The sequence below is a fragment of the Siphateles boraxobius genome, unplaced genomic scaffold (genome assembly GCF_051911475.1).
Source record: "Siphateles boraxobius isolate OS27281-9 unplaced genomic scaffold, OSU_SipBor_1 12, whole genome shotgun sequence".
Classification (NCBI taxonomy): Eukaryota; Metazoa; Chordata; class Actinopteri; order Cypriniformes; family Leuciscidae; genus Siphateles; species Siphateles boraxobius.
The window spans coordinates 27,712,334-27,725,487 of record NW_027508722.1 but is presented as its reverse complement, the minus strand read 5'-3'; the positions used below and the strand labels follow the sequence as shown (position 1 = coordinate 27,725,487).

Genomic DNA, 13,154 nt, shown 5'->3' with positions numbered 1-13,154 from the left:
CGAGGACGCTCCATCTGGCGAGACAGCGATTCTTCTGGCCCAGTATGGAGAGAGACACGAGAGAGCATGTGCGATGCTGTGAGAGGTGTGTACTTGCAAAATCTCCGGAGCCCTCAGCACGAGCCCCCTTGGAAAGTATTAAAACTTCCGCTGCCATGGAACTGGTCTGCATTGATTTTTGGTCAGCAGAGGATAAGAACAAGAACTCTGTTGATGTGCTGGTGGCGACTGACCTGATGTTAATCTCCTCTGCCCAGTCAGGGCGCTGAGAGTTTACATTACGCGCTCCGCCCCTTTCAGGCGCGCCGAGCAGCTTTTCGTTTTGTTTCGTTTGGTGGGCGCACCAAAGGTCTCGCTGCCTCGAAACACAGTCTATCCAGATGGATAATAGATGCGATTGCAGCTGCTTATACAGCAAAAGGTCTGCAATGCCCCTTGGGCGTCAGGGCTCATTCTACCAGAGGCGTAGCCTCTTCGTGGGCATGGTCCAGTGGAATTTCTATCCATGACATATGTGTGGCGGCGGGCTGGGCCTCCCCGTCCACCTTTGTCAGATTCTACAATCTGGAAGTTCCCGCCCTGCAGGCGAAACTACTATCAGTCTAAGTGAGAGGTCAGTTCTGCCCAGGTACTATCGTGCGCAAACTACTCTCATGTGATTAGCTCTTCTGGTTGAGCTGCACTGTATCAGGTTATGTGCTATGCATCGCCGCTCTGTATTCCCTGTGAGTGCTTTTACTGCGCTTATATTACATGCGCTTATTCCCGCTGATCTGGGATCCCCGTATCTTTCTGTTTCTGGGACTCATAAGTGGATGCTGGCGCGCGCAGCGTAACCTCGGTTCTCCCTGGAAGAGGGAACGAGTATTGCGTAACCTGCCGTGCTTGCGCCACGAGAGTTTTTTCGCTTCAGTCAATGAAAACCAGAGAATTCAGCCTCCGAGCCTGCTTATATACGCTAAGCCACGCCCATTCTGGCGGGCTTCGACGCTGTGAAGGCGCGAGCGCCCTTCGTTGGACGTGACGTCACGTCGGGCTCAGTGGAAGGCTGCAGCAGTTCCCGCAGGGAAGCCTATGAGCACGCTAGACAGCCTGCTCAAGGTCTGATGGCTGCGGCACTGCGTTGACAATGGATACAAAAATTAAGGATAATTTTTTGGCTTCAATATCTCGAAAAGATAAATCTTTCCCGTAGCGTAAGCTATACTTACGCAACACTCGTTCCCTCTTAGAGAACCGAGGTTACGTTAGGTAACCGAGTACGTTTTATTGTAATGTAAACATTTATCTTTTATTTCTTCAGTTGTGCCATGAAAATAGCATTTGATGCTAATAGGGCAGTAAAATAAATATGATCATTGCTCAAAAAATTTAACAAGAATCTTCTGACATTTGAAAATCAGATTACACCGATTAAAATGGAAAGAAAAAAGGAAGAGATACTTCATAACTTTAAGGAACACAAGAGAGAGAAAAAAGGTCAACGAATTGTAATGAGTGACCTACCTTTTGTGGTCTGCACATCTTCAAGTTACAACATTATAGCATTCCTTCAAAAAATAGGACTTATTTGGTTTCTTCCTATTGAAAAGAGGCTCGCCCTGTTCATTTTTCCATTCTTTTCTCTGCCCTGATTCGAATAACGAAACATGTGATAAGTTTGTCTTTCCCCCCTGAGGCTTCAGTATCGTGCATTCCAGTCATGAATTTATGGTTTCATCGTGCTGTTTTCCCAACACTTTTCTGGATACTTATTTCAGTGATGGTTGATTTATAACAATGGTGTTAGATTTGACACAAAGATTTAATGTCAAGATACTCCATATCGAAAAGAGCAGTCGTGCTTGAGGGAAAACTTGTCTTGATTGTTTGGTGTTGAACGTGTGTGATCTTTTTAAATGAATTGGGAACCGCATTGTGTGCTACATACACTTTTTAGGATGTTTTAGACAGGTTGTAATTTAAAATCCTCATTTATTGAGATTGATTCGGCTATTTTGTGTTACACACCATCAGAATCATCCATCTCAGGTGCTGCATGAATGTTGAATGTTTCAGACGTTTTAATTTAAATGGTCCATTAATGGAGATTGAGTCATCTTTTTAGTAACACATGATTAAAACCATTAGTTTAATTTTTTATTGACCTAAATTTGGTATGAGATCACTGTCAACAGGACTGCACAAGATCAAGAAATTATCCTTGGTGAGTATATGGATGAGTTCTCTGAAATAGAATAAACACATCTATTAAATTCAAACTTAATTTGTGCTCCTTCCAAATGTCAGCCTGTCAGGTTTATGAATACCATGAACCTAATTATCTAAACAGTGAATATTGCACTTTCCCAGTGTTGCGGCAGCGGTCCGGTTGACCAAGGATCCTTGTGTGATTCAAGGATGAAGACAAGGAGTGTCATTGTTCCAGGGGAAGCAAGACAGACAGGTGTGACTCACGCACATAGATGTTATTGGCATGGACAGGGGAGACATATTTCCCAGCCCAACCAAAATATTAAACATTAAATTCATTTTCCTTTAAAGCTTTTTTTTTTTTTTTTTACATGAGCCTCACACTTTTTGCTGTGCAGAATGTAGGCCTACAATTGACACAAAAAGTATTTGGACACTTTTGGACATTCAAGTCTCACAAAATATTTAAATATTGCATTGGACACAAAATATCAAACAAATTTGACATTTTATTTTAAATAACTGATGTCAAAAGTGATTTTTATTGGATTTGTTACACATGATCCTTCAGAAATCATTCTATTATGATAATATGCTGCTCAAGAAACATTTTTTAATATTATCAATGCTGAAAACAGTTGTGCTGCTTAATACTTTTGTGGAAACCGTGATTCATTCTTTATTAGGATTCTTTAATGAAAATAAAGTTTTAGCAACAATGTAAAAGTCTTTACTGTCACTTCTAATTCTAATAAAAGTTGTAACCCCAAACTTTGAATTGTAGTTCATCTACACTAACTAAAGCTGTATAATATTTTCATCTTACATTTGAACAATATATTTATTGTTCTATCATTTAAAACCAAACTGGCTTATTTTTTTGTTAAATGATTGCTTGAAAAGTGTGTTTGTTCTTTACTTTTAAGCATTATCTTGGTGTCCAAACTACTTTTTGTGATTGCTGTATCTTTTTAGCCAAGGTTTTTCATAATAACATCATATATGACATATTATATTACCATTTTGTGCCATGAAATGACATTGTCATGAAAGTAAGCATGAGGTGTTGACCTCAATTTGAAGGCTGGCGTATTAAGTTACTGGTTACATGTTTTGCATTTTATGTTCTTTTGTGAACACAATTCTGTTATGACATTTTCTATTTTTGTTTTTCTGAGGTCAAATACTGGTTTCATCTGCAGTTACACTTGAGGAAAAGGGTAACGAAAACTCTCTTACAGATAACTGGTGCAGATAACAGAAAATAGCTGATATAAATGAAATCATAGCTTGTCCCCTCTTGTCCAAAACGTGTCTCAACATGTTCGAGCATGTCCTTATATATCCCTGAATGTCTGTTTCACAACCCACTGAATGAAATAGCACTACCTCATCCTAATTTTTTAAGCCACTGTCTGCAGTGTTTCACTGCACTGGGCCGGGACATTACACATGGTTTACCAATGGCTGTGCTTTTCTTTAAGGTTCCTTGGTCATTTAACTAGGCGGGTATATTTATATCCTTATAATGTGAGAGCTAACATGAGGGAAGTGTATTATTCCCCTGTTGTTCTACTTCAGCTTGATGGTGCATGCTCCACTGATGCCTTTTGAATAGCATGGGCCAAAAATGTCTCTCCCTGACACATTGCAATGAAATATCACCTTCACTTCACAGGGTTAGTTCACTAAAGGATGTACATTTAACCATTATTTATATACATGTTCTTAAAACATCATACATTTACTTGAGAATCAAAACTGTGTACAATAAAACTTGTTTTCAAAGTTTAAGTTTGATATGACTTTTTTTTATCCCATTGGCAAGTGTCTATCCCATCTCTTTAATGTCATAAGAATATTAAAATCTTAAATTAAATAATAATAATAAATACTTATAATTAATTTAAAAAAGCATATTCTCAGAAAAAAAGCTTTAATATTTTTTAAGGATGCTTTTTATATTCCAAAACTGCAAGAACATAAATCAGATGAGCTCTAAATAAAAGCAAAACATACATGTTCTAGTATACTTCTAAAAGTTGTGCGGAAGAAAACAGTTTATATTTTTTAACCTATTTAATCTCAGGGATCTTTTTAATTGGATGAATTTTTAAATAGACACTTTATTGATTGATTCCCAAAAAGCAATGGCACAAAAAGACTCAAGAGCACATTTTTTATGGAATTTATGGATCATCCCACTTCTCTGAACCTATAGTTACCAATCCTGACGATTAACTACTATGCTAGCAGCACAAGAAATCTGATTTAGGGCTCTTTAAATTGACCCAAAAAAAAAATGAACCTGTTGCAGTGACAACTTTAGAATTAAATAATTAATGCCAGGTTTCACATCAACACTCAGACTAAAATTTATGTTTTTCTGAGACACATTTATACAAGCTACTTAAATGTCCTAATTTAACTATGGCCTACTTCTGGCTTTATCTAAGCCTTGTATGTGAAACCCAGCCGAAGACTATTTAAACTTTGAGCATAAAGCAATTCACAATGGTAAATTACAGTATATATTATTCGACTAATCAGTAGTAATATTTTTAACATCACATCCCTTGATCAGTTAGCTTACAATGCAATACCAGCTCCTTGATGTTTACAAAAACAATGACATGGATATGGATTTATGAAAGGAAATAGGATTCTATGTCCAGGGGCAGCATGGGTGGGTTAACAAAACAGCCTTTGTCTGTTACCTTTAGTGTCACACTAAAAGAGAGGCCATTGTGCTTTAGAAAAGATCCTTATGGTTCATGTTCTGGAACTGCAATGGATCCATTTCCTCAGATTAAGTCAGCACACATTCAGACCACAACAGTGCTAGACTTGAAGTTTCATCACTGACCACTTTCACCTCTGCCCTGTTGATATGGGAAATAATGTCAAATGGTAGGGATTTTCTAACACGAATTGAAATATGCCTATAAATATACACTTGAATTATAATAATTACAAAAATGTAACCACTACAACTTCAAAAGGTAAAAGAGGTCTAGAACACATGAAGATGGGTTTTGTGCTTTTTAATCACATGGAAATGACATGCCTCCATCCCTGAAAATAGTGTTTTACAATTAACAAGGAGACTGAAAAATGGTTTTAGAGAGAACAGGTCTCACTTTTTTTGTACAATGTTTTTAGGCACTTGGAATTACAACAGCAAACATTCCGTTTTTCATGACAAAAATAAAATGTCTTTGGTCCTTTAAAAAAACCAAAAAGCAAAACAGAGGTTGATTGAAACCACAGCCTGGCATAAAAAATCATAATTAAAAAAAAACATATAGCTTCATAACGCAGAACGCAGTCTTCTCTCCCCACTTACATAACCTGCAAAAGTTTAACTGAATCTATAATGATTTAGAGAGAAGAAAAAAAAGTTTTTTCCCCCTGCTACATGTGAAAAAGATCTTCGTTCACTCTGCAGAACAGAAAACGCAAGGATCGGCTCAAATTAGACATACAGCAGTGAACAGTCATTCTATATGTCACATTTAACAAAAACAATTGCCATTGTTTTGTAAAAGCTCTTCTTAAACGTCCATTTTTGTGTTTGAAAAAAAAAAACAAGCTTATATATTCACTTGCATATCGTCTTCACCACATGGGAAGGTACAAGGGCTGAAGTCGATTTTTATCAGATGTCCTCTGCAGGGGTCAGTTGCAGGGCAACCACGTTGGGTAGGAACTACTGCAGGTGTGCACCAGCGGCTGCACGTGTGCGATGTAGTAGTTACTAAAGTTGATGTCTCGCACGTAGGGTGCCGGCTGGTAATAGCACGTGACGTTGGTAACCGTGGGGATGGCGTTCTGTTCAGCCAGCACCCTCAGTGCGAGCATGGAGATAAGATTTAATGTCTGCCGTCGTTCGTGTCCCATCAAGCAAACCGTACTCTCATTGACCACGTGGTATAACGTGACCAGACAGTCATACCGTTTGTGCTCCATTCCGGCGAAGTGATTCTGCAGGTACGCCTCGAGCTTTCGCTGTTGCTCGCCTATGTCTGGAAAGTCAATGAAGAACCGAGAGCACATGTACCGCTGGAGCGATTTCATCTCCGATTCGGAGGTCGGCCGAAACCCTCGCACCAAAAGGTGGCAGTATTTTAAGAGACCACCTCCCCGGATCTCCTCCGGGTTTCGTGTTGCGATGACCTTGTTGCACAGATGGCCGAGAGAGTCCTCAAAGTCCCCGTACATGCTCTCGCCCAACACCGTCGGATGGAAGCACTCTGACATGGGTGTCTCTGAACAACGGTCGAAAAGAAGAAGGGAGTCCAAGACTATGTGGAAGGAGTCCACGCTGAACTCAAATTGCCGCCTCAGAGAGTCTACAAACTTAAGCTCGACGTTCTTGCCGGTGTTGTTGGAGAGGGAAATGAGGCTCCAGCGGTCGGTGTCATTGCAAACCTTCACCAACTTCTGCACATAGGCCTCCTTCAAAGTAAGGGGTGAGATTCTTTCCTTGCTGACGCCCTCGGGTAGGAAGTCCAGAAGGCTGTCGAGAACCACATCCTTAACCACACGGAAAGCCTGATCATCTGACAGTGAAACGCCAAAAATCAGGTCCAAGTCCTTGTATCCGAGCCCTGTGTCCTGGTGCAGAACGTGACTGGCAGCAGAGCCGTTCAGCCTCACATCTCGAACCGTGATGCCTCGCTCCTCCAAACGCGCTCGAACCACCTGCAGGAATAGGTTAAGATCAGAGATTGTTTCATTTATTGGTCAATATTTAAATGTACATATTTCCCCCTATTTTTACATTTAGATCACCTTTGCTGTCATAATGCTCACTTCAAGTTACTCTTTAAAAATGCTAATAATTTAATTTAATCTTTAGCAAATCTCAAAATCATTAATGTTGTGATTCCTACACACACTTCATGTAGCTTTTAAAACAATTGATTTTATTTTTTATTTATTTAGAAAAATATAGAATTTTAATATCAGCCAGGTAATGGTTATTCACAATAACATAAAAATAATTTTCATCTTACATATCAGCCAAAATTTAAATATCACTAATTAGTACCATCTAAGAAGCACTATGTGAACACGTAAACCCTGGAAAACGCAATACCGCACCAAGTACTGCCCTTTTTGAACAATTTGAGGATACTTTGTTCTGCCACCACTGCTATTAGATAGTTATCTTATTAGCTAAAAAGCCTAATAAGACAAGCTAGGCTTCAATGTTGTATAGTGTGTGGACTCACAGATTTCTTGTATTTTTCCCCCTCACACTGAGAACAATCACAGTTGGTCTATAGTCAGTGATCAAGAACACAATTCACTAGTTTGCAGCCGCTGTCATTTTTTCTCTTTGTTGCTGTGATTCAGGCTGTCGAAATGTAGAATACTGACAGCCATATGCTCCAACTAAACCACCCCTGAGAGAATTTTTGAACATGCCACATACGCACATTTGAAGTTATTTACTATATTTGGCCTTTTAGTGTTAATCTTCTGTACTGAATGCATTTATTTGCAAATGGGAAGTTATTATACGTAAATGCACTTCAAAAACAAAAAAACTAGCCTACACCTCACCAAATTAACAAAAATCTTCATTTTACTTTTCACTACCAAGCACGTTAATAAAGTTCCCAGTATACATTAGACAACAGACTACAGCTGAAGCTGATTGTAAAGACCAGTGTTAATGTATTTATAAGGAATGTGCACTGACACATCTGTGCATCGGCAGGAATACATCCACTGAAACTTGGAAATATACACAACTGTGTAGGCTACAGCTGCACATTATACAACACTACTCGCTTAAGAATTCGTGAAACTACAGAGGCAGCTGTAAGATTTCACATTCACATGAAGGCCTTATAAATCTTGAATGTGAAATTGGAAAACGCATTCATAAATGCCTAATTCAATAAAGGCAAAAATGTTGATTTTGGCACGGACCACATTTTATGCATGCCAAGCAGATTTAAATGCTTTTTATATTGTTCCGCAACCATTCAGAGATTATAATGTGCTTAAATCAAACTCATTATCTCCGTCCAGAATGCACGTAACCTTTTTCCACAGCTCTGTCGGATTAATGTCAATCAGCGCACATACCCTCACTCCTGTCAATCAAATCATTAGCCTTCTATTTTTACACATTAGGTCAGATTGCAGCAATTGACCAAGTGAATGCAGTGTAACCAAGCACACATGCTGAGAACATATTACACAGTTATACATATTTGAAGCACAATTAATCAACAAGCAAATCGCAATAGGGCCAGTTGCAATTAATTAAACTACAAAGGGTGTGATTTATTTAAACAAAAAGTCAGTTTACTTTATTTTATAATGGACTATTGTCAATATGAACTTAAGTCAATAGAGATGTTGCCAATGCAAACAGAAACTCAAAGGTTCTTTGAAACTCAAAGTTTCCACCAATGGATTGAGGGTTTAACCAGATCGCCTTGCAGTGCATGTGAATATTATAATATTAAGATGATGCCAAGTCAGGTTCATAATTGCATTCAAAACCTACATTTTATGGTTCAACTGTACATCACAGCCCAAAGCACAAGGTGCAACTGTGCAATCATGACATGGTTATGATGATAATGAAAACAGCCACATAGTCCATGTATCGACATCATCATGGTGCCGTGGCAAATCATTAGGGTTAAGGAAAACGACTAACAGTGAATGAGCGGCCATCTTTTGTCAATTTTGCAATGGCATGTGGAGGCTGTGCAATAAAACATCAAAGTTGTTTTTTACAGGTTTTCCATTAAATATAATGGGCTTCCTAGTTGGGTTTTATTGACAGGACATTACTATCTGTTCAAACCCCGGCAGATGGAGTATTATGTAACAGAGATTGTCAAAAGCTTGACCATTTATCACGGCCCACTCCATGAGGAGCAAAACTGGATCAAAGGAGGGAAAACTGACTGATTCCACAGTTCATAGTTAGTTTCAATCTTCATTTAATTAGAACCAATATGGGTGAATCTTAGGCCAGTTTCTAAGATCTAAGAAATGTCACTGTATAACGCATTTTTGAGAACACTGAAATAAAAGATGTCAGATGTACATATGTTATTAACGGGCAACTTCCCTAAAACTGCTTTCATATGGGATCATACACATGAAATGCTGAAACGTACACATTTACTGTTCAACTGCAAGCACATTCTCCCTAAAGAACTTAAAACAAACCCTCTCTTGTTGGATGAAACCATACTACAGGAAGTGATCTGGAGAAAAGCTCAATATCTGCTTGCATGTGTAGATGCAAACCACCACTGCTTGTGTATGAGAACAAGAATTCTTTTCATTAAAAAGGGGGGCATTGGTGCTGGTTATCACTGGACTACCTCAAGTAGTGTTACACTGCATGGGATTAGGGTCGGTTATGAGTCACACTGAGTGTAGGATTCGTGAGAATGTCCAAGTCATTAACAAGTCACTTAAATTTGCTAAGTGCACAGTTTTCTGTATCTGCTGGAGGGCCAAAGGCTAAGAATGTTTTGCTTATCCTAGGGGGGTTGAGACATTAGACATCAACTATATACACCAATAGTTGGCCATGCAGTGACAGGCCAGAGATTGAAAGGGGGGATTATTTATTTATTCCTTAAAATTAACTAGTATTTATTTTTCTAGGACTACAACTTTTTTCTACAAGTAATCCAATAGTGACTAGCGTATTTTATAATTGCACTTGTTTTTTTAATTATACTTCCACATATTACTTGGCTCCTAAACTATCAGTATAGTGAAAAATACCTATTCCATTACACATTTTTGTCACTGAATTCTGTGTGGATCTGTGATTCAGATATTAACTATTCTCTTTCGATTAGTAGTTAATTAGGTAAAGAAGTTTGGTAAATAATTTAATTAGTAAATTAGGTTCTAGTAGTCCCCGTTGTATTATCTATTCCAGCTTTACTAGTATTTATGATATATACTAGTATCTATCCTAGTTATAAGTAGTTGCTTTTACTTTATAGTTCAACAAAACATCTTACAAATCGGATTTAAATGTTAGTAACACTTTAAATACGCACTAGTGTCTAATAGAACCTAGTGTATATTCATTTAGTACTGGGGCAACTACATTATATATATTAGTTACTACCATAACTTAGTTTACAACTAAGAAATAAATACTATTAGCAAATGAAAAGTTAGTAGTAGCCTAAAACTGGAGGGTACCGGTTATGTCCACAACACACTAGATCTAAACGAATAGCTGATATTGACTTGGTATAGTGACTAGCAAGAGTCCTAGTGACTAAATGAATAGATATTAATCACTACTGGAATACTTAGTATCCGTATGTAATGAAGAATAACCAGCGAAACAGAAATAAGCAATACTAATCACTTTTGATTACTTGCTAGTAATTCAAAAATAGGTAAGAGCAACATAAAACAATAGCGTGCTAGTTTTAAATAATACATTTTAAAACATCTAACCATATGTAGTATCATTATAAAAGTGAAATGTTATATAGAAACGTAAAAATGTATATGCCTAAATTAATTAAACTATAGTAATGTGCAGAAAAAGTATTCAGAGATATACGCTTTCATAATAACCTGAACAATCTGTCGCGGTTTCACCGAAAGCGTCGGGAAGTTTCCACGTCCGTGAACGGGAACAGTCTCGCCAAGAATAGAGTCCAAACGTTGCACCTGCTCCCAAGACAACACGCAAAACCGCCGACACTGCTCTGACACATCACCGGAGGACATGTCGATGGAAAGAACAACTAGCTTTAAAAAGGCAAAAACTGCTATACTCCCGCACAGATATCGCTGTCTTTCCAAACAGATAAAGCTCCAACGCAAAATCGTCCGTGAAAAGCTCAGTTATTTCACAGTTGCCCTCGTTATCAGCTATTTATAAATCGAGACGGTTCGTTATGTTATCCAGCTGCGTTAGTGATTCACTTTTCCCAATCTACGCACAAGCAATAGCCACTGTAAGTATTGCAGTTATGCTAGAAACGCACCATCTGAATGGTATTTATACCTATTAGATTTGCATACATGCGTATTATTGGTTGAATATCTGCTCATGAATAATGTTATAGCACCTTTGGATTGGATTGGCGGAAGCGTGGAGCTGTGACACACCCATCGGCCTCGGTTATCACATCAGTGCGTATGAGCTTTGTAATAGTCAATGACTCACTTTTAAAGAGATGAAACAGAAACAAAACAGCAAAATAGAAACACAAACACACACACTTGTAACTTATCTGTATCTGTGAATTTTAACCTAGTCTTGCTTGGTACATTTATATTATGCAAAATTGGTAAATTTATATTATGTTGTAGTCAAAGTAGGCCTATGTTTTTTTCCAGCAGGAGAGCTTATTTTTTTGCATAGTAAAATAAAATCTGTAGCTGTAATGTGCTGAGTAATTTTGTCAGATAATTACTTTAACCAGGTTTAACAAGTGTTTTTTTCTTCCCTCATATTTAAAAAATATATAAAATATTCTGGAGGTTTTACTGAACTTGTAGGTCATTAGAAAAAGCAAATATCTCCACTGGACATGCCTTTTGGCCACTACTCTTACCATGCATGCCTTTAGGCCATTATTAACTATAAATGTTTTACATTTTATTTTTTTATTATATAAACATTTACAATTATTATTTTTAATGATATGAGCCAAAGAATTGAATTAGCTTTTTTTTCACAATAAAATAAATTTGACATGCTCCAGTGGCATAAGCAAAGATTGTAAGATAAAACAGGATTTTTCTTCACTGGTCCCAAAATGAAAAGAAAAGAGAAAACATAAACCCCATAAATCAGGAGGAAGCATCTGAACAAAAGGATGTTTAGGGAGCCAAATCAGACTCAAACATCTAAAAAAAAAAAAATACATCTGGAACCATAAACTCCTACTGATGTTAACTGCAAATACACAGCTTATCACAACTGGGACTGTCCTAAATCTGAATTTATGAGTCTACTCTGTTTTGGTGAATGACGAATACATGGTTAAATATGTCTTAATTCCCAATTACATAATAATGATTACTGTGTAACGTTAACTGCCTGGTGTGAACTGCCTAAGAAAACACCCAAACATCTGTTCAGATTGAATTTATTTGGCTACACAGAGAATGAAAAGAAAGGCTGCTACGCACGATTCTCTGCAGCGTGGCATTTGTGGATGACTCACAGCTCGCAAGCTGTTGATTAGTCTTGGGGGCAACAGCAGCGGGGGTTTGTCATAATAGATGAATGTGTATGTGATCAGAGAGCTGAACTACATACCATTTCAATAGGGGACGTCCTGACGGTATGTGTGTGTGATGTCAATATCAGTTCCCCTGGCAACAGCATCCCCCGTCGCCAGGCAGCACGGAAGAGGGAGCCCTCATCTGTGTTCTGAGCGAGTGGTGATATGAGACACCTGCGTCATTGGCCTAAAAATAGCTTGCCTTAAGGTAGGAAAGCATTGTTGGTGAAAATCCAGGGCTGGAATGATTTAGAAGGGTCACAGAACATTCAAAGTGAAAGCTGGGAAATACTTTGAATTCACCTCGTCGTCACCGAAGGCCCTGCTGGGTGGACTGGTTCTGTAATAGTAATCTGTGAAGCACACTTCTGGGTGTATCCATTCTGAATGTAGACAAATACCTTTAGCTTAAGAAAAGTATCTTTTTTGCAAACAACCAGATAGGCTGTTCCCAGTTTCACACCCAAGTAAGTGTGCATCTAAATCCCGAAAATGTTTATAAAGGATTCACAAGTAGTCTTTTTTTGTTTGGAAAGCATTCTTAACAACACATCGCCCATGACAGCTTAAGGTCATATTGAATTTTACAAACTGCATTCTGGTGTAATTGTGCTTTTCCGGGTAGGTTCTGACAATGACTTTGTCAAATCATCAAAATAATAAACACAAAGGGCTCAATAAAGCACCATAAAATGTGTTGTA

At 38.0% G+C, this 13,154-nt stretch overlaps 1 protein-coding gene across 2 annotated transcripts; it reads right to left on the bottom strand.

The window, feature by feature from the left end:
• Positions 1–5,222: 5,222 nt before the first annotated feature.
• Positions 5,223–11,194, bottom strand: tent5ba (terminal nucleotidyltransferase 5ba). Of its 2 annotated transcripts, XR_013197307.1 has the most exons (3): positions 10,789–11,177; positions 5,645–6,897; positions 5,223–5,607 (listed from the first exon to the last, which is right to left on the bottom strand). XR_013197307.1 is itself a non-coding variant. In XM_077217248.1 (2 exons), exons 1-2 carry the CDS (start codon positions 10,942–10,944, stop codon positions 5,872–5,874), a joined length of 1,182 nt encoding a protein of 393 aa, XP_077073363.1. In that variant the 5' UTR covers positions 10,945–11,194; the 3' UTR covers positions 5,223–5,871. The 2 variants fall into 2 exon arrangements, 1 of the variants encoding a protein (XP_077073363.1); XM_077217248.1 differs by having other exon boundaries at positions 5,223–6,897; positions 10,789–11,194.
• Positions 11,195–13,154: the final 1,960 nt, after the last annotated feature.

Coding starts and splice junctions, on each gene's coding strand:
- tent5ba (XM_077217248.1), bottom strand. CDS start 10,944: ATGTCCTCCGGTGATGTGTCAGAGCAGTGTCGGCGGTTTTGCGTGTTG. Junction 6,898..10,788: donor AACCGCGACAGATTGTTCAG/GTTATTATGAAA, acceptor CTATTCCTGCAG/GTGGTTCGAGCGCGTTTGGA.